The 20,166-nt window shown below is 39.7% G+C and overlaps 1 protein-coding gene across 2 annotated transcripts in view; it reads right to left on the bottom strand.

Annotated features, from left to right (window-relative positions):
• Positions 1 to 18,613, bottom strand: part of GABRA2 (gamma-aminobutyric acid type A receptor subunit alpha2) — a 140,690-nt gene extending 122,077 nt beyond the window's left edge. Inside the window, exons 1-3 of one of the 2 annotated variants that reach the window (XM_033946165.1) lie at positions 18,405 to 18,613; positions 17,639 to 17,740; positions 15,118 to 15,233 (exon numbers count right to left, since the gene is read on the bottom strand). In XM_033946165.1, coding sequence (XP_033802056.1) covers positions 15,118 to 15,233; positions 17,639 to 17,709 — 187 coding nt within the window. In that variant the 5' untranslated portion in view covers positions 17,710 to 17,740; positions 18,405 to 18,613. Of the gene's footprint in view, positions 1 to 15,117; positions 15,234 to 17,638; positions 17,796 to 18,404 lie in introns of both variants that reach the window. The other variant, XM_033946156.1, reaches the window with a different exon arrangement.
• Positions 18,614 to 20,166: the final 1,553 nt, after the last annotated feature.

Genomic DNA, 20,166 nt, shown 5'->3' with positions numbered 1-20,166 from the left:
AGGGAATTGGGTTGGAGGTAAAGAAAGGGGGCAGATGCTGATGGAATTGGTGTGCAGGGAAAGGGGGAAGAATACTGGAACTTTCTGTATCACAGTCTTCGGATATCCCTTGGCCAACAGTTTATTTTGCAAAATCTTGGCACAGAACAATTACTTATAATCCTTATAAATTGAGAAAAAGGAAAACTGTCACACTGCTTCTTTGGATGACAGCTGCAATAATTTAATAAGGCATTTTTATCAGTCAGTTTTACATATAAACTAGTTGTAAAATTAGAAGATCTTTGTATGACACTCAAATCCAAAAAATTAATGTGATGCCTGGAATAACTCATTGTAAATCTGAAGTGTTCATCACAAGTGTCTAACCAAGAGGTGAAGGCTTTCAACTGATCTATTGTGCCATGCCACAGGAGATGTACATCATCAATGTACCTATACCATTTATAGATGCATTGAGAGAACAGGGAACAATAAATCCATACTTCCTCAAAATAGTATACTCTGTCATATAAAAAAAATATTTTTTTCATGGCCAGCCAGGCCAACTGCATAAGAAAGTCTGTAGGAATAACATGAGGTCTGACTCTTATGGTACATTACATAGATTTTGAGCTCACTGGAACAAATAAGGAAAATGCTTGAAGTACATGTATGTAAACTGCTTTGAGTGTGGTTGTAAACTACAAAAAGATGGTATACAAGTCTCAATCCCTTCCTTTCCCTTATGAAATTTAAGGCATCATCTTGTAGGATCGAGATTTATAGGGAGGCAACATCAAAAGTTACCAAAACAAAAGGAAATGCATCTTCTGGAATATCTGAAAATAAAGTGATTAAATGACCAGAGTCTCTGACATGAGGAAGCTTTGGATGCCACTGAACTTAAAAAAAATTATCTACAAAACAAGACAAAGGTTCAAGCAATGAATTTTGAGAAGACATAATAGGGCATCCTAGTGGATCAACTGGATCTTTATGAAACTTAGACAGTACATATAGTTCTGGCATAGTAGGATTCAAATTAGTCAGGAATCGTAATCTTTATAAATTAAAAAAAACAAACCTTTATCCAATCCAGCCTTAGTAATTTTCATAATTTTGGGCTCCTTTTACTAAGCCATGTTAGGGCATTGACGCGCGGAATAGCATGCACTAAATTGCCACGCGCGCTAGACGCCAACACCAGCACTGAGCTGGTGTAAGTTCTAGCCGCATAGCGTGGACTTAGCATGCGTTAAAAACGCTAACGCAGCTTAGTAAAAGGAGCCCTTTGTTCTGTAAATGTTTAGTTGGATTTAAGGTTTATTTTTTATACACTGTTGTGTCATTTAATTGTCTACAAATCTCCAAGTGGTATTTTGTCTTATCTAATACCACCACTGTTCTTCCTTTGTAAGCCTTCTTTATGATTATAGAATCATCTTTCTTCAGAGAATTAATAGCTCTCCATTGAGCATGTGTTAAATTGTAGAAGACTTTCTCAGTTGATGAATTAATTTCTTGTACTTCACTGATGACACAACAATTGAACACACTCAAAACACTGTCCCAAGGACCAGGAGGATACCAAGTAGATGAAGGTCCAATGACAGTGCGGTCATTACTACTTGTTTTAACACCAAAAAAGATTTTAATCTGTAATTTTCTTATATATTTTTCAAGTTCAACTATGAACTGAAATGAATGAAATTAAGTAGCTGGAACAAACGAAAGTCCATGTGTTAATATGGAGATCTTATCTTGAGTAAGGACCCTGATGAATAAATTGATTACCAGTGACTCTGTTGGGACTGTGACCTGATATTGGAACATGTTCTTGGTGATCCTCATCCTACTGTATGTAACATCACATCAATGGATTTATAACGGGAGCATGAGTATTTGATTAAGTATTATAGTAATATCTAAAGTGCATGTGCATTGTTTCTCGACATTTGGCACCACTACCCTGTTTCCCCCCAAATAAGACCTATTCTGAAAATAAGCCTTAGCATGATTTTTAAAGATGTTTCTAATATAAGCCCTACTTCAAAAATAAGCCCTAGTTAAGATCAACCCCCAAAGCCCCTCCCCCCCCGAATGTCCCACACACTAGTGTGGCTGATTCACTGAAAAAATCAGACTCATCAATTCAGCGATCCCTACCTGAGTGAGACCTGACATACCTCCGCTCTGAGTCCTTAAAAAACAGCTGCCGTCGCTGCTGTTTTTGAAGGCTTTGGAGCAAAGGTATGTCAGTCTCACGGTGGGAAGGTCACTGGGGTTCTGCTGCACAAAGGAATGGGAGGGAGAGATAGAAAGGTGCTGTACAAGGGGATGGGTGACAGGGGAGGAAAAAGGAAGAATTGGGGTGGAGGAGAGGAAGGAAGAGATGATTGAAAATAAGCCCTAATGTGTTTTTTGGACCCAAAATTAATATGACTGTCTTATTTTCAGGGAAACACGGTAGTAAGTCTACTGAGCTGGGAGCTGCAAACTGTGTTATTGTAGCAGGTGTTATATGTCACATTGCTAAAAAGAGCAAACAAACCAAAACTGCAGACTTGTACACGGTGCAGGCAAATTTTATTTTGACAAATAAATCTTAACTAAAAACCTTTTACCAGACAGGGGACCCAACACGGTCCGTGTTTCGGACAACCTTCATCAGGGGTCCTAATAGGTACAAATACAATATTAAAACAACCATATAAAAATTAAGATAATAAAAGTGCTATATATGAATATTGTATGTTTTGATGATCCTACTTATATTTAAGATAGGTGTTTAGGAAAAAGAATTATAGATGTGTTGAAAGAAAAAATGGGTAAGAAAGAAAGGAAGAGAGGAAATTCATGCATAGTAAAAATGTATACATAAATATAAAAATATTTGAATTTAAATATGCATAAACATGTTGAATGTGAAAAGCAAATAAATATAGAGTAAGACCAAGATTAACCAAGTGTGAGAGAAAGGGTGAAATGTAGAACAATATAGGAGAAGGTAAATATCCTTGAAATGTGATAAAGACAGAGAACAAGAATTAGAAAAAGAGAAAAATAGAATTATATTTTAAATAATCAATACATACCATGGTAATAAAGGTAAAAAGAAAAATATCACAAAAAAGAAGCCTGGAAAAATAGCTATATGATATAATTCTTGTTCTCTGTCTTTATCACATTTCAAGGATATTTACCTTCTCCTATATTGTTCTACATTTCACCCTTTCTCTCACACTTGGTTAATCTTGGTCTTACTCTATATTTATTTGCTTTTCACATTCAACATGTTTATGCATATTTAAATTCAAATATTTTTATATTTATGTATACATTTTTACTATGCATGAATTTCCTCTCTTCCTTTCTTTCTTACCCATTTTTTCTTTCAACACATCTATAATTCTTTTTCCTAAACACCTATCTTAAATATAAGTAGGATCATCAAAACATACAATATTCATATATAGCACTTTTATTATCTTAATTTTTATATGGTTGTTTTAATATTGTATTTGTACCTATTAGGACCCCTGATGAAGGTTGTCCGAAACACAGACCGTGTTGGGTCCCCCGTCTGGTAAAAGGTTTTTAGTTAAGATTTATTTGTCAAAATAAAATTTGCCTGCACCGTGTACAAGTCTGCAGTTTTGGTTTGTTTGCTCTGGTCTGTTTTTTCACTGCAGACGAAGTTGGACCTCTGGTTCTTTTGTTGTTTTGTTACATTGCTAAAAAGAACAGTTTGAACACTTGTTCATAATTCTACCATATAGTTTAAGTAGTGAATTCAGAGCAAGCGCATACGTATTTGGATAGTGTCCTGGTAGTATTTATGGTGCATGTGTGGCATTTTTTTATGTTCTGCACCATTAGTAAGATGCCAAGATGTAAGCTACAAACAGTGTTATTGCAGTAAGTGTATCATATTATAATTATAAAGAAAATATCAGGCAGCAATTTTGAGAGTACAGTGGTACCTTGGTTTACGAGCATAATTTGTTCCAGAAGCATGCTCGTAATCCAAAGTACTTGTATATCAAAGCAAAGTTCCCCCTTAGAAAAAAATGGCAACACTGACAATTTGTTCCACAACCTGAAAGGTGCTAAGGAATGGGAGGAAGTGGCGTGGGGTGGCCCAGGGGTGTGTACCTGTTGGGTGCCAGGTGCTGCAGTTTGTAGGTGGCCCGCAGAGCGCAACCATCAGGGTCCCTGTACAGCTTCAGGCAGCGCCGCTTCAAGGAGATGCCTCTTCCATCCGCCAGCCACCACGTTGGAGAACCCTGAGTCCATGTAGCTGAGCGCCATCCCACATGTGCATTACGTATAAACACGCACATCGATGATTGACATTGTGTGTGATTATACATAATGTGCATATGGGATGGCACTCGGCTACGTGGGCTCGGGGGTTCTCCAATATGGTGCAGAAGGCACTTGGTGCGGAAGGCTGGCTGGCGGACGGAAGAGGCGTCTCCTTGAAGCGGTGCTGCCTGCAGCTGTAAGTGCTCGTTTATCGGGGTGGCACTCGGTTTGTGAGACAAACGTTTGCTGAATGTTTTGTTCCTCTTGCAAAACACTCGCAAACCGTGTTACTCGCAAACCGAGGTTTGACTGTATATTGGTTTTTTTAATGGAATATGAAGCAGCCCTAGTACTAAGACCCCCGAAGAAGCCAGTACATATGGCGAAACAAGTCCTGTCGAGCAAAGGCTGCATTTTTGAGATAAGTGCTGGCAGATTTGTTCTTTTTAAATATTCAGTATTTGAGATTGTTCATGTATATTACTGCATACTATATGAATTTACATGCATTTATGTGCTTTGATATTTTCACACTTTATTGAATTTTTATAGTTAATGTAATACATTGTGAGGTGGATTGGGAGGAGATGAGAGGTTTTTTCAGGATCGATGATTGAAATCTGGAACTGATAAGTCTCAGTATATTTCAATTCCACATACACTGAGCAGATTTCTATCTTTGACTGGGTAGAATGCCTATTAAATCTACCTCATCATTCACTGCTATATACTCTAACTCTCCTAGTTTATTTTTTAGACTTCTTGCATTTGTATGCAGACACTTCAAATGGTGTTTTTCCTTGTATGTATAAGCTGCTGAGAAGATAACAGGGATACTATGGCCCTCTTTTACTAAGGTGCGCTAACTGATTAGCGCGTGCTAAACGCTAACACGTGCATGTTAGTTTATGGGCGCGTTAGTGTTTAGCACGCGCTAATTCGATTAGCACACCTTAGTAAAACAGGGGATATGAGTCCTTTACTCTGGCTTTACTCTGGTTTCCTCTTAAACACTCCAGATTTTCTTTCACTATTATTGAAACCTGTCCATTTAGACTCCCTAAATATCTTGCTTTCAATAGTATCCTTCAAGGATACTCTATACTGAACTATCCGCTCCTGGGTGACTGTTGGCTTTTACCCCCATCTTAGTTTAAAAGTCCATAATGAATATTCCTACCCCCTCCCCCCCCAAGACACACAAACTGGATGAACATTCCTGTACATAATATGGAAAACAATATGATGTGAAGATTTTAAGCTCCGCATCCCTAGTTTAAACTCTTTGCTCCTTCAGGAGTTGAGACACTTATGATGAGGCAGACAGGAGGATGGACCAGCAATATGATATTGATATGGTCTGTGTCAAGCTGAGAAATAAAAAAAGAGTAATTACGATTTGACTAACTTTCACGACAAAGTCAAAGTTATAGCAAACTTAATAACTACTTACTGCTCTTCTGCACAGTTGCAGAACGTATTGGACCCATCAGCAAACCACAGCCCTAAATGTCACACTCACACAGTGATATCTGAATACAGAAATACTTACTAGAGTTGGCAGGAGAACACTCCATGTGTACTATGGTAGTCCAAGCACTGGATGAGAAGATCAGTTGCACAAAGAGGGAGATGGTCTAGTGGCCCTGAAGGTGGGGCTACCTATGGTTGTGGTTTTAGTGAACACTCAGCTGGTGAGCAGCGCCATGCCATCACTCTAGTTTATACCACCACTAGGACAATGCAGAAGAGTTCAAATACAGCTTGTGTTCATTTCTCAACAGAGCTGTTGGTGATCACCCTAGGTGAAGCATAAGCCTTCCTCCACTCCCAATTTACCTTCAGGCCTTTACCCTGGAACCCTAAAAGATTTTGATAACTCATAAAAATCATCATCATTACACCGTCATCCTATAAAAATGCAGGTTAACTAAGAACTAATGGTTCTCTGAGTCTGTGTGACATCAGGATCTGTTATTCTATTTTGACTGCTGCTGTTCTTTGCTCCCCCTCACAATGCTGCTGCCCTAGGTGACTGCTTAGTCCTGCCTAATAGTTGAGCCAGTCTTATTTATCAGAACACACAAACTAAGTGGTACAAAAATGCTTTTTTTACATTGTGGAAATTAAGAAACATAAAAAAAATATTTTGATCCTTTATCGTTCAGACTATTGGTGCAGGCATTAATTTTATCTATTTTAGACTATTGTAACATCATCTATTTAGGAGCACCCAAAAAAAATTCTAAGGAAATTCAAGATAATTCAGAATACAGCTGTTCGATTGATTTTTGGTTTAAAAAAGAATGACCATATTAGTCCATATTATCATTTACTTCATTGGCTGCCTTTGGAGGAAAGAGTATTATTCAAATTTTCCTGTTATCTGCTTTAAGCTGATATCGGGATTGTCTCCAGCTTACCTTTTTCCTCATTTTGTGTTGCATAGACCATCAAGAGAAACTAGAAACTTCTACTTATTTGCTTATCCAAAAATTAATGGGTACAGATATAAGATCTTCTTAGATAGGACCCTAGCATTTCAATCTGGCAGGCAACAATCTTGGTTAGGTAAACATATTCAGCAAGCTATGTTATCCTATTGCAGTTTTTGGAAATTAATTAAGACCACTTTGTTCAATAGTTTATTACTTAGTGAGTTTTTATTATTGAAATTCTATTTTACAAATATTTATATTTTTTTACTGTATTATTGTATTTCGCTGATTGTCCAGCTCTTTTTAGTGTAAACCGCCTAGAACTTTTGGTTATGGCGGTATAAAAGAATAAAGTTATTATTATTATTATTGTGATTGCCATGTACAACTAGACACCTGATATTTGGTATCATATAGTTCACTTTCCTGATAGATAAGGGAAGAAAAGAGGATGAGATTTGGTATACCGGCTTTCTGTGGTTACAATCATACACGGGTATTTATTTTGTACTAGATGATCATCCAGCGTTGCCTGGATATTTATTTATCCCAATGGCCCTCTCTATGGGGCTGAACTTGTACTTAAACAGCATCATGAGTGTCAGTATTCATCTCAGCGAGCCCAAAAACTATGGGTTAGACACTAATATCTGTTGTTTTTGAATATTTTTACTTGTCCCCCTTTCCCACCCCACAGCATTTTTCCCAGATAGTAAGTTATACGTATATCAAGTTTGGTTGAAATCTGTCCATGTGTTTCAGAGTTATGCTGGAAAATCATCTGAGCGAGGCTGAAACTATGCGGTAGACAGTAATATCTGTCATTTTCGAGAATTTTTACATGTCACCCCCTTCCTACCCACACAGTATTTTTTTCCCAGATAGTAAGTGATATGTATACCAAGTTTGGTTGAAATCTCTCCATGCATTTCAGAGTTATGCTGGAACATACATACAATTTATCCAAACGGCACTCAATTTTTATATATAAATATTCTTGTATGAATCACCAATCAAACTCTCACCAGGATATATACCCAGCTCAGTATATATCTCAAACTCCTCACCTCCAATTTATAATCCCCAGCTCCTCAAAAGTACCACCTGGGCTCAAAAGTTTTCACTGCTCTAGGCTTTATGTACTACCTCCTCACTGGAGCCACTATCAATTTTTGCTCACAAACTTTACTTTTAAATTTATATTTAACAACCCTTCTAGCCTCAACATCCAGTGGTCTGATATGTCGGTATAAAGCTTGCTAAGGGATGATAAGCCTTGAAAAAAACCTTCTGTAGGTGAAAAGCTTTGAAAAAACCTTCTGTAGGTGAAACATGTTGGCTCCTATTTCCCTGAAAAGAAGACCACAATTAAAAGCTAAGTACCCTAGAAATATGCTAGAAGGGTTGTTAAATAAAAATTTAAAAGTAAAGTTTGTTAGTAAAAATTGATAGCGGCTCCAGTGAGGAGGTAGTACATAAAGCCTAGGGCAGTGAAAACTTTTGAGCCCAGGTGGTACTTCTGAGGAGCTGGGGATTATATATTGGAGGTGAGGAGTTTGAGATATATACAGAGCTTGGTATACAGTATATCTTGGTGAGAGGAACATACATACATCCACACACAGACAGATACATCTGATTTTATATATATAGATCTGAGGTAATGGAGGGTTAAGGCTCAAATTCTGTAACCAGCGCCTAAAGTTAGGCACCTATTTCGGAGACGCTCAACTAGATAGGCGCCTATCTAAATTGAATAACAAGCTCAATTAAGCTTTTTAATCAGCACTGATTGAAACCTAGGCGCCTATCAAGAAAACGCGATTCTGTAACAAGGCGCCTCTAAAAATTTAGGTGGCCATCAAAAAAATAGGTGCTATGCATGTTAGGCATGGGCGTGGCTATGTGTTAGGCACCTTTTTACTGAATCACTGTTCTTAAGCGTGCTTAAGCGCTCGAATGGGCGCCTAACTTTTAGTTGTGCCTGGAGCTGGCCAATTTAATTGGTGCCTCCAAAATAGGTGCCGCTTAGCGTGATTCACTAAACAGCACCCAATTTTACTTAAATCATGCTGAACAGTGCCTATATAGGCGCCTAATTTTTGGGCGCTTTTTATAAAATTTGCCCTTAAGTGACTCACCCAGAGTCACAAGGAGCTGCAGGGGGAATCAAATTCAGTTCTCTAGGTAGTGTGCAAGTTCCCTGGGTTCTATCAAAATAGCATATATTAACACAGTGTGTGAGAGTAGGTATAGTATAGAGTTCTTCAATGCAACTACTGCAAAGATGGATTTTCATCTGTCCCTCAAAAAAGGTCAATTATTTACTGCCCCTATCCTTCTTGTACTGTGTTTAATACTACTGTTAGTGTTTAATATACAGTTCAACGTGCATCTGGTAGTGCTACAGAAATACTAAATAGTAGGAGTAGTTGTCAGGATATGTAAGTACTGTAGGACTTTATTATTGGATGTTCTAAGTAAGAAAACATGTTTGTCTTGTGAGGAGTCAGTGTTACATCTTTGTTTGCTGAAGAACCGTTTCTCAATTAACGAGACCGTAATTCTGTAAAATACAGAATTCAGAGTAGGTCTGTGTCCCCTTCAATACCACAAATCATTATGCTTTGTACAATGCTATGTCACATCCATTTTTGTTTCCAGTAAGAACTTCCCATTTCTTTCTCTCCCCTGGTCATTCCCTGTGGCACTGGTCTGTGTAAGTTTATCTTTAGATGAAGATTGTTGGTTTCTTGGTGATAGTTTGGAATATGCTAAAGCATCAGTGCAAACACTGATGCCATCTAATTTCAAATGTTTATATCAGTAGTCTGATTATCTGTGTCTGAAAGGGGATAATGAGCTGTGTGTACATTATAATACAGATGAATAAGCTAGTATGCACCAGAGCATGGAGGAAAAACCTAAAATTCAGCATATTTAATTGGGGTTGCTAAGATGTGCAGACCTCTTGGAACATTTTTCAAAGTCAAGTGATGATTTATTTTTATCCAGGCAAGCAGCAGAAGAAATGTTTCAAAAAATGTCGGCAAGCCCCATACCTAAGAAGAATCTTTTAGGGAGTATAGCCCAATGATAATTCAGACTTGAATGAACGACAGTATAACATGATGATGCAACAGCAGAGGAAATAACTGTTCAACTAATAATATTAAGCCTGATGTTGATAAGGGTTTGCATGCTGAGTGGCAGCTTCTAAATCTATAAAAAATATCACTGAATTTTCAGAAGCATTTTATGGACTGTGCCACTAAAAAAAGTCTTACAGACCTAAGTCTGTAGATAGCAAGTGATATTTGGCTGGTATTTCTATAGTTTAGTGGTTCTCAATCTACTCTTGGAACACACCTAACTAGTCAGATCTTCAGGATACCCACAATTAATATGAGTAAGATAGATTGGTATATAAAGGAGGTAAAGCATGCATATTTACTGTATCTTATGTATATTGAATATGGGTATCCTGAAAACCTGACTGGCTTGGTATATCCCAAGGACTGGTTGAGAACACCTGATATAGCTGCAGATAAATTTTGGCTAGCATAAAGGATCTCAAACAGTGGTGTAGCAAGGGTAGGAGGTGTCCGAGGTGGTGGTGGACTTCACACCCTCCTCTATGCCCCCCCCGCTTCTTCCCGCCAGCCCCCCCAAACCCCACTTGTGCCCGCCTTTCCCCCTCCCATCCCTCTTTAAATTTTTGCCAGCATGAACAGTTTCTCTGGCCTGCAATTCGCGCCGGCATTGGCTTTTCTTCTGATGTCACTTCCTGACCCCGCAAACCTGGAAGTGATTTCAGAGGAGAGCCAGGCTGGCGTGAGCAGCAGGCCAGAGAAGTTGCTCATGCTGGTGAAGATTTAGAGATACGGAGGGTGGGGGTGGGGTGGTAGGGAAGGAAAGGCATGAATGTGGCATGGGGGGGCTAAGAGGTGCCAGCAACCCCAACAGGACAGCGCTCGGGCTGGTCTGCCCCCCTTACTACGCCACTGATTTCAGATATATTGATATAGCTACAGTATATAGACAGTGGCTGAATATTATCAGTTATCTGCATAGTGGCAGTGGTCACCACTATATTTGTAAATTCAGTACCACTGCTTCTGCAGATTGTGGCATTACAAATATATAAGCCAGCAGGCAAAAGCAGGACTGCTATTTATGCAGTACAATTTGCCTGCTAAATGTAGCCGGCCAGCACTGAATATTCATAGCCAGCTAGTTAGGGCCGGATTCTACAAACGGTGCCAGTATCGACGGCTGCTAAAAAATAGTAGCCAATCATGTGTCAATCACGCACCAGTCGATTGGAGATACCATACCAGTCTCTATGTACACAAACAGCTGTCTCACATTGAATATTAGGGGTTAGCCAGCTAAATGCTATTTAACTGGTCAGGAGCCATTCCTGGCTGATTAAATAGTGCTAAATATCAGAGGAGGGGGGGTGTATTTAATTGTTATGAAGTTCATAATCAAAATGGAAACGCGTCTAAAAACCTACCTAAATCAGAACTTGGATGATCAAAAAGATAGGTCGTCCAAGTGCCTACATCTAAAAATCCGCCTAAATCAGCACTTGGATGACCTGTCTTTTGATTGTTCAAGTGCCAATAATCGAAACAGTTTTTAGATGTATCTAAAAACAGCTTAGGCTTTTTCAATGCTGCTGTATGCCCAGAGCGAAAAGGGGCATTTTTGAAGGAGTGGTTAGGGCAGGTATGCAGGATGTGGGCCGACCTAGACTTAGTCATCCTACAGCGATAACCAAAAAGTTCAACAAGACTTCCTAGACGGAGCTTATACGTTATGACTTAGGCGATTTAAAAACAGGTCTAAGTGCCTAGAAGGTATCCAAAGTGACCAGATAACCACTGCAGGGACAAAGTAAAGACCCACACACATTCCCCAAGTGATCACTGACCCCCCCACCCCACTATAAAAACTGGAATAGACGATTCCAAGATGGCTGCTTCAAGTCAGACGCGCTGAGCTGCTCGCGTCAGGCTTGCTTACAAACTGGAATAAAAACGTACATACCTACCTCCAGAACATCAGCACCTGGCATAGGAAAGCCTAGTAGAACTGCACAGAGGTGTCTTATGTACTCTAGGGGGTGGGCTAGTGAACCATAGAGAGGAGGACCCAGGCCCATAAGCCACATTAACCACTGCATTCAATGTGCACCCACCAAAACCCTACTGTACTGCCATATAGGTTGCACCTGCAGCCATAAGGGCTAATGGGGTGATAGACAGGTGGGTAAAGTAGGTTTTGAGGGTGTTTTGTGGGGCTCACCATGACCTATAAGGGAATTGTGATGAGAGGTTTATGTGGCATCCTTTTTGTGAAGTTCACAGAAGAGCCCTGTAAGGTTCCCCACTACTGTGTTGCCCTGTCTGGGTGTCCAGTCCATCATTTTGTGGGCCTTCCCACGTCCAAAAGGTCTTGTTCTATGCATTTTTGACTTGGATGAGTTTTTGGATGAGAATGTGGTATAAAGATAGATGATTTAGCGGTCTGGACGATCAAACGGCTAGACATAAAAGTAGACGATTCTCAGAAAAAAATATATATATTAGATGTATTTTCGAGAATGGACTTTGGACATTTCCGACTTTGGGCAAGTAGCAACTTAGGCCCAAAATGGACTTAGATGTTGTTGTTTTTTTTTTTTTTAAATTATGCCGCTCTATGGCTGTGGCCTGTATTTAAATAAAAATGCTAACCATGGCATCTGAAAATTAACCCAGCAGTTATTTAATACTTTCCCTATTCAAACATGAAAATAAACTAAATTCAGTAGAAAAAGTAATAGCCTAAGGGACAACTTTGAGAAAGACCAGTGACTACAGGAATATTTTTCTAAAGGGAAAATCCCTGCAAAATTTCTAATTGAAAATGGAACAAAAATATCTATAAATTTACATCAATATAGATTTATAGTAGGTTACTACTCTACCTTTTCAGTACATAGTATATTAAGATCCTTCCTTTTTCATTTCCTGTCTTAACCACGCCCATCCCTGCCTTACTAGCTGAAGACAAAAGGATGCATGCTATAAGACACCACTCAAAGTTTCTGTTCACCTAGAGCAGTGGTCTCAAACTTGTGGCCCGCCAAGTACTATTTTGAGGCCCTCGGTATGTTTATCATAATCACAAAAGTAAAATAAAACAGTTTCTTGATCATATGTCTCTTTTTCTATAAATTACAATACTGTATTATTATTAAGACTTAGCCAAAAGGAAAGATTTATAAACTATAAAGAGTTTTACCTCATGCAAAATTGTAATTTCTTTAATAAGACATTAACTATTTTTTCTGAGGCCCTCCAAATATCTACAATCCAAAATGTGGCCCTGCAAAGGGTTTCCTTTGAGACCACTGACCTAGAGGGGCCATTTTCAAATAGTCCCATCTAGCCTTTACAACATTTTAACACCACTAGATATTTCTGAAGAGGGTAATCTATTTAAAATTAATTAAGTCCCATGATTCCATCCAAAATCTATCCTTGCCGTGCGGAACTTTAACAGAAAGCATTCTGGCAGTCAAGCAAAGCCAAGAATCTTTTGTCTGTTTTCCAAATAGGTTTTCAATGCATTTTGCTTGAAAAGTAAGTCTGGAGATAAATGGATATAAAAGTGGACAGATGCATTACTCCAAAAACAATGATCATCCTTAAAACTATTTCTATATTTGTTTTCAATAAATGTACAAACAGAATTTTGAATCCAGTGGCTACAAACATGTCGAGTTTTCAGAGTAATCAAAATAATTAAAAATAGCCCCTATTCTTGGACCAAATGTGTGCAGGTGCAGCTGATGAATACTCTTTGTGGATATCCTGACAATAAAACCCGCACATGGATCTCAAGGGCAAAAGCTAAGACCCCCATCCAATAGGTTAATTCATCCACAGGCTTATGGCTCTTATTTGATCTTTCAAATCTGTCACCTGATTAGTGTAGACGGGCTGTCATTTGCAACAACACACAAAGGCCCGGTGCTGTTGTTGGCGGCCATTTCAAAAGCGGCCTCTGATCGCGTGTCAATCGCACGATGGCACTGGGTATAGAATCACGCCTCCGGCAAAAGTAGGTGCCAGAAATGTAAGCCAGGCTTTTCCAGGCCTACATTTCTGGTGCCTACCTTTGATATGAATCACACCTCCTTAGGTACCCTGTTTCCCTGAAAATAAGACCTATCTCGAAAATAAGCCCTTAGCATGATTTTTAAAGATACTCCTAATATAAGCTCTACCCCAAAAATAAGCCCTAGTTAAGATAGACCCCCCAAAAGCCCCCTCCCTAAATGCACCCGACACTCCCTGACTCCATCCCTGACACTAGTGCTGCCTGATTTGTTGAAAAAATTGGACTTGTCGATTCAGCAACCCCCCACCCCTGCTGCTTTAGGAGGCCTCAGAGTGGTGGTATGTCTGTCTCATGGTGGGAAGTTCGGTGGGGTTCTGCTGCATAGGGGGATGGGAGGGAGGGATAGAAAGATGCTGCACAAGGGGATAGGTGAGAGGGGCGGATAGCTGCTGCACATGGGGAGGGGAGAGGAAAGAAAAGAGGAAGAACTGGGGTAGAGGACAGGATGGGAGAGATAATTGTTTTACATGAAAAAATAAGACATCCCCAAAAGTAAGCCCTAGTGCATTTTTTGGACCCAAAATTAATATAAAACACTGTCTTATTTTCGGGGAAACATGGTAGTATCAGCCATGCTCACAGCGGTGTTAGGTGGTCTAAAGCGCCTATGAAAGTACGATTCCAGTCATTTTTATGGTGCAGGCAAGGCGTCTTGAAACTCAGTTAAAAAAGTTGTTTAAACTGTGATTTTTTTATTGAGCTAGGGCACCTACCGGTGCCTAAAAAAAAAAATCAGCGTTGATTACAGAATCCAGGCCCAAATATCAGCAATGTATCCTATGTCATTGCATGTCATTACCAAATAAAAGCAAACAGAAAAACAAAACATGTTTTGCCAATACTAGTGTGCCCTATGGAGAAAGAGGATGAACTCTTTTCCAATGGTGGAACAACCACGCATGCACAAAATAATATGCATGTGCAAACTTGTGTGTGTACATGCACCCTATTGGGAAAAAGAGTGTGGTGTCTTTATGACACAGTGTACTCTCTTTCCAAGCACATTATCGGTGAATGAGAAAACGGGCAATCAAAAGTGAAAATTCCTACAAACAACATGGAAAACAACAGAAAAAAAACTGCTGGCTGTCAATTCATACCTGGTAGCCTTGTATCAGGAAATGGACAAACACAAATCTACACTCCATTTTGTTTTAAAAGAGGAATATGTTCATACTTAAACAAAAAAATAGAAAATCAGTGCTTTTGTTACCTCCTAATCCAGGCCTAAGACGATTATCATACCCATCCAGAAGCCTGTCGAGGATTCTTGTAAAGATTGTGGTGTTATTCTTAGCTTCATCCTCAACGGAGTCAGCCAGCACGAAACTAAACAGATATTGTACAAATTGAAATATAATTTAACATACACAGTAACACTGACTGCATATTAGGTGTAATTGAGTGTAACAACTGAAATTTATGACTAGCATATTCCATCTATGCTGTCACCTTAATCCTAGTGATTCCTGAAAAACAAGTTCATAAATTCATGGAGGATCAAAAGCTCTGAATGTGACAAAAACAATCCCCAGAAAACAAAACATACAGTTTTAATCTACTGTATATTTTGAGGTCAGAAATCTAAAGTATAGGATGTCCCTCATGTTAGTACTTACTGTATAAGTGGATTAAATATTCCATGCAATAGAAAGACATAAATAACCCACAAAATGATACATATTCATAGATTCCACCCCCCCATGTCATTGTTATGGAGAAATCTAGGGTCGCCCCTCCAAAAAAAAAAAAAAGAATTCTATCTTTCTGTGGATTTATCACACAAAAAGAGATATGTGAAAGTTTTTAGTATTGTTATCTGTGCTATAATTATAAGCTTAAAATTTCCCTTCACTTTGTCCACAATTGCACCATCCATTGAACTAAATAAATACTAAACTGTGAATCTGATTGATTAGAGATCATCGATTTTAAGAAAATTTTTAAAAATATATGGCTCCTTTTACGAAGGTGCGCTAGCAGTTTTAGTGCATGCTACATTGCCATGTGCTCTACACGCTAACGCCTCCATAGAGCTGGCATTAGTATTTTTGGTGTAGCGCGGGGTTAGCGCACGGGGCATTGTAGCGTGTGCTAAAAACCCTAGTGCACCTTCGTAAAAGGAGCCCATACTGTATATCTATTTGATGCTCTCGGCAAGCATATGATTTGTAAAGATTATTTCCAAATATAAAATAACACTATATAATTTACATATACACACACAAAAAGAATCACCAAAAACTGCAACAGAAATGCTGGGGGAATAGACAAAAGTTGCTTCAATTTAAACTGTTCCATCCAATCACTTCCAAGAAGCATTCTAGCCATCTGACTTTACATACTTTGTTTAATTACCTGGAAATAGGAACACTGTCAAAAAGAAAGCTCTTAGTCCAAAAGGGAACATGACCAGGACTATAAAGAATAAACTCAAAATGTAAATATTTGATCTTACTTAATTAACGCTAGTTTTTACAAAGCTGCGGTAGAGATTTCTACCATGGGCCAGAAAGGTAAATGCTCTGACACTCAAGAATTCCTGAGAGCATTGGAACATTTACCTCACTGGTAAAAACCTCTACCGCAGCTTTATAAAAGGGGCCCTAAAAACAAGATGTATATGCAGCCTCATTTAATATTTAAAAATAGTTATAAAGGTCTTAGAAATCACCAGGATCACCCCCCCCCACCCCCACCCCTCCCCACCACTGGTCTCCACTTAAAAATAAGAGAATTAACGGAAGGATCTCTATCAGAGGTAATACCCCAAACTCATTATGAAGGGATCAATTTAAACACATCTAAAAGATACCTAGTCCTTGTAAACCCCATGTATCATGTTAATATTATATGGTCCATGTGGCCTGTGGAACTCAAAATTTAGATCTGCAAAAAAAAAAAAATTTTAATAAATCTCAATACATCCGAAATGCATTCAGGGACACTGTCAATTGATTCAATGTTTAGGAGCTGTGCGGACTATAACACTAATTATTAGATTTAAGAGAATTTATTAGGGATGGGCAGTCATTTAAAACACATATTCCCAGTTAAGATTGTGTACTATGCACACTTTTCTTGAAAGGGCAAACTATTGGCCCTTTTTCCTGAGGGGTGCGCATATGTGCCAGCTCAGGAAAATGTGTGTTATATATAAATACTGCTAACCTTTTCAACAAATGTGCACTGTGTATAATGCACATATGTAAGGACATTAGTTTGAAAAAAAATAAACCAACCCACAAAGAAGTAAATTTTGGGAGTACCTATCCCCAGTACTGATATTTCAGGGAAATGGGTATGCACGCGTGCTTGCACACACACACACACACAGAGTACAAAAAGTTGAGTAATAAACCAAGCTATTGTTTTATTCAATTGTGGAGTTGTATACTATCTCCACCTAGAGGTTTAAATCCTAACTATCCTTTGGAATATTGCTAAAAAGTGCATACTCAAAGGATGCTTTTACTTTGGGCTCTATTGTGCCTTAATTTCCACGATTCCAGTTGCCTGCTAGCTTGTATCTTACCAGGCAAATCATGATTTCCCTTGATTTCCAAAGCTAGTTAGAAAGTACATGGGATGGGCATTTCTTTTCGTGTAAGGATAGTAAGAGAGACAGACATATGTTCTATGCTGTTTTTTTTTACCTACTACAGCACTAGACAATGAAGATCAGAGGGAATATATATTTCTGGCTCCCCCAAAGGAAGCAGAATTCGGCTCACCTTTCTGGCTCCCACGCCAGGAAGATGAAAAGAAGCAAGTGCACGCCGAGCAGACTCAGTTTCTTCTTCATCCCTGCAGCCCCACACTCGCCACCGCACGACCTGAGGCGAAATAAATGCAATTTACGTTCCCACCAAACAGGGCCATCAACTTCTCCTAAAAAAAAAAAAAAAAAGGCGTTCAACTTCAAGGAGCCGGCCTAAGTTGACGGGCAGCTGCTGCTGCTGCTCCCCTGTCGTTTCTACAGCGTTAGGAGTCAAAAGACTTTCACTGTGCCCAGCACCGGACTCGGTCTGCGTGATCCTGCCGGGGGAAACCACGGAACACGACCCACAGTCAAAAAGTAGTAGGAGAAGGAGAGGAAAGCCGAGCAGCAGCCATCCCAGTCACAGATTGCGAATCAGAGCTTGCTCTCTGTGTAGCTATTCCCGTAATAGAATTGCTCGAGGTGCCACTAGTACCGATTAGGCGGACAATTAAACGCCACCCCAAAGCCCCGTTAAAGTTGAACCAGTCTAAATAAGATCGGCTTTGCACGTCGAAATGCTTTCCACTTCCCAGCATATAGGATCCAGTTCTGTAGGTACCTGGGGGGTTCCGATCGCCCCTCATGTTGAGCAAGCTTGTTCAATGAGAGGGGGGGGGGCATTTAATATTGTCAGCGGCACCCCAAGCTTCCCGGAGCAAGAAAGTGTGAGTTTTCTGCCCCGGCAGTAACAATCTAGGCGAGGGAGGAGGAGGAGGAGGAGGAATCGGTTCTCTTACCTGGCGTGGAAGACGGCGGGCGCCGACGAGGAAGGATCTAGCCTGGAAGGATGGCGCTGAGGACGGGGGGGGAAACTTGTGGCTGACGAGAGACTGCAGCAGCGCGCGAGCGGGGACCGAGCTACAGGCGCCGGCGAGGTGGGGGCGGAGGAAAGGCACAGGCGCGCGCCAGCCACAGCGCGAGCGGCCGGAGCGGGGGAGCGTGCAGGGGGCGGGGGCGCGCGCCGCTGCTGCAACCGCTGCCGCAGCTGTAGGAAGGGAGTCTCCTTTTCAGGCAGGGATCCAAGCTGGAGGGGGGGAGGGGGAGTCAGCTCTTTGCCGCCGGATCTAACCAGAGAAGAAGCCAAGGCGTACGGCGTGTTTACTGTTTTAACGTCATGCTTTTTTTTTTTTTTTTTTTTTTTTGCGTGTGTGGTCTAAGATCTGTACATTTGAGTGTTAATTCCCTTTCATTTGAGTGTTAATTCCCATTTTGACAGATATTCCCAAAATCTTACACTATATATTGTAGCTCACTTACTACGAGCTCAGTGGATGCGAAGTGTTAGTTTTGTGACATCCGGGGGATATGATAACGCTACCCTGGATTGAATTTCTTCATTTTCGGTGTGAATAGAAACGGGGAAGGTAAATGAATTGAAAGGTATTTGCCAGTAGGATATACAAAACAACTTTCCTTCTCACAAATGCTCTCACGAAATTGTATCCGACTGCAATGAACGCATACCGCACAAACGAGACAGAAAAATTCAGGCTTTAATAAGTCTGCCTTACAAGTTTTGCATGCCTTAAGTAGATGCTTAAATTGCTTGCATAAACTTGGTTAAATGCTACTCATTCACAATACAACATCGGATTGGAGATTCTTTTAGTGCAAATTGAGGTTTTAAACAATTGAACTAAATAAGGTTGGTTTTTATTCTTAAGCACCATTTTCTTAAACGTGTTTAATGTGTTCTAACTTAATTTAGGAGGTTTTGCTCCCCTCGAGAGTAATTGAATCTGTTCTGTTTCCACCCGTGGTTTTATTCTCTGTCATTAATATTCTGTCCCTCAGCTTTCCCTTTCATCTGGTGACAGAATCCAGTTGAAATTCAGAGAAGTGAAAAGCCTCTTACTAAGGATCCAAGCAACCGGGAGGGAAAAAGTGTCATCTTTTTGTCTGAGCTGAGTGCCTGCACTGTCTGTTCTCTATTTCTAGTCATGTGTCTGATTCACTAAATGCTTTGCCTTATTTCTGCTCAACTGGACATAAATCCTTAATGAATCAGACCCTGAATCTCCTTCCCTTTGAGTTTACCTGTATATTGATCACTGAGCATTAGTGCTTAAACTGAAGTAGAGATTTATTTTCACCCAAGGCTTAGGTGTTAGACGGCTGTCTGCTTGACACTGTCAAATGCAGTGCATGTCATACTAGAATCACTCTGCTTTTTATCACGTTTCAGACATGAAATGTTTTATACAAGCAGCTATTGATTTCTGTTGGGAACAATATGAGGATTTTGAGGGGGGGGATATTGATCAAACTCTTGATGTTTAAGTTTGGAAGTATTTTCATGACACTTTACGTTAGGAGGAAAGATAATGAAAGCTTTCAGAAGTCAGCTTGTCAGAAGAAATAGGCTTCAGCTAGGCAAGACTATTCTGGCAGAACAATTCAGTTATTTAAAATCCGGTTGCTTAGCTACAATTATTACAGCATGTATGTTTGAGACAAACCACATCCCTCTCATTCAATACATGCAAGGCCAGCCTTAAC

The sequence above is a fragment of the Geotrypetes seraphini genome, chromosome 1 (assembly GCF_902459505.1).
Source record: "Geotrypetes seraphini chromosome 1, aGeoSer1.1, whole genome shotgun sequence".
NCBI lineage: Eukaryota > Metazoa > Chordata > Amphibia > Gymnophiona > Dermophiidae > Geotrypetes > Geotrypetes seraphini.
Note: the sequence above shows the minus strand (reverse complement) of the source record. Positions and strands in the feature narration are given on the sequence as shown.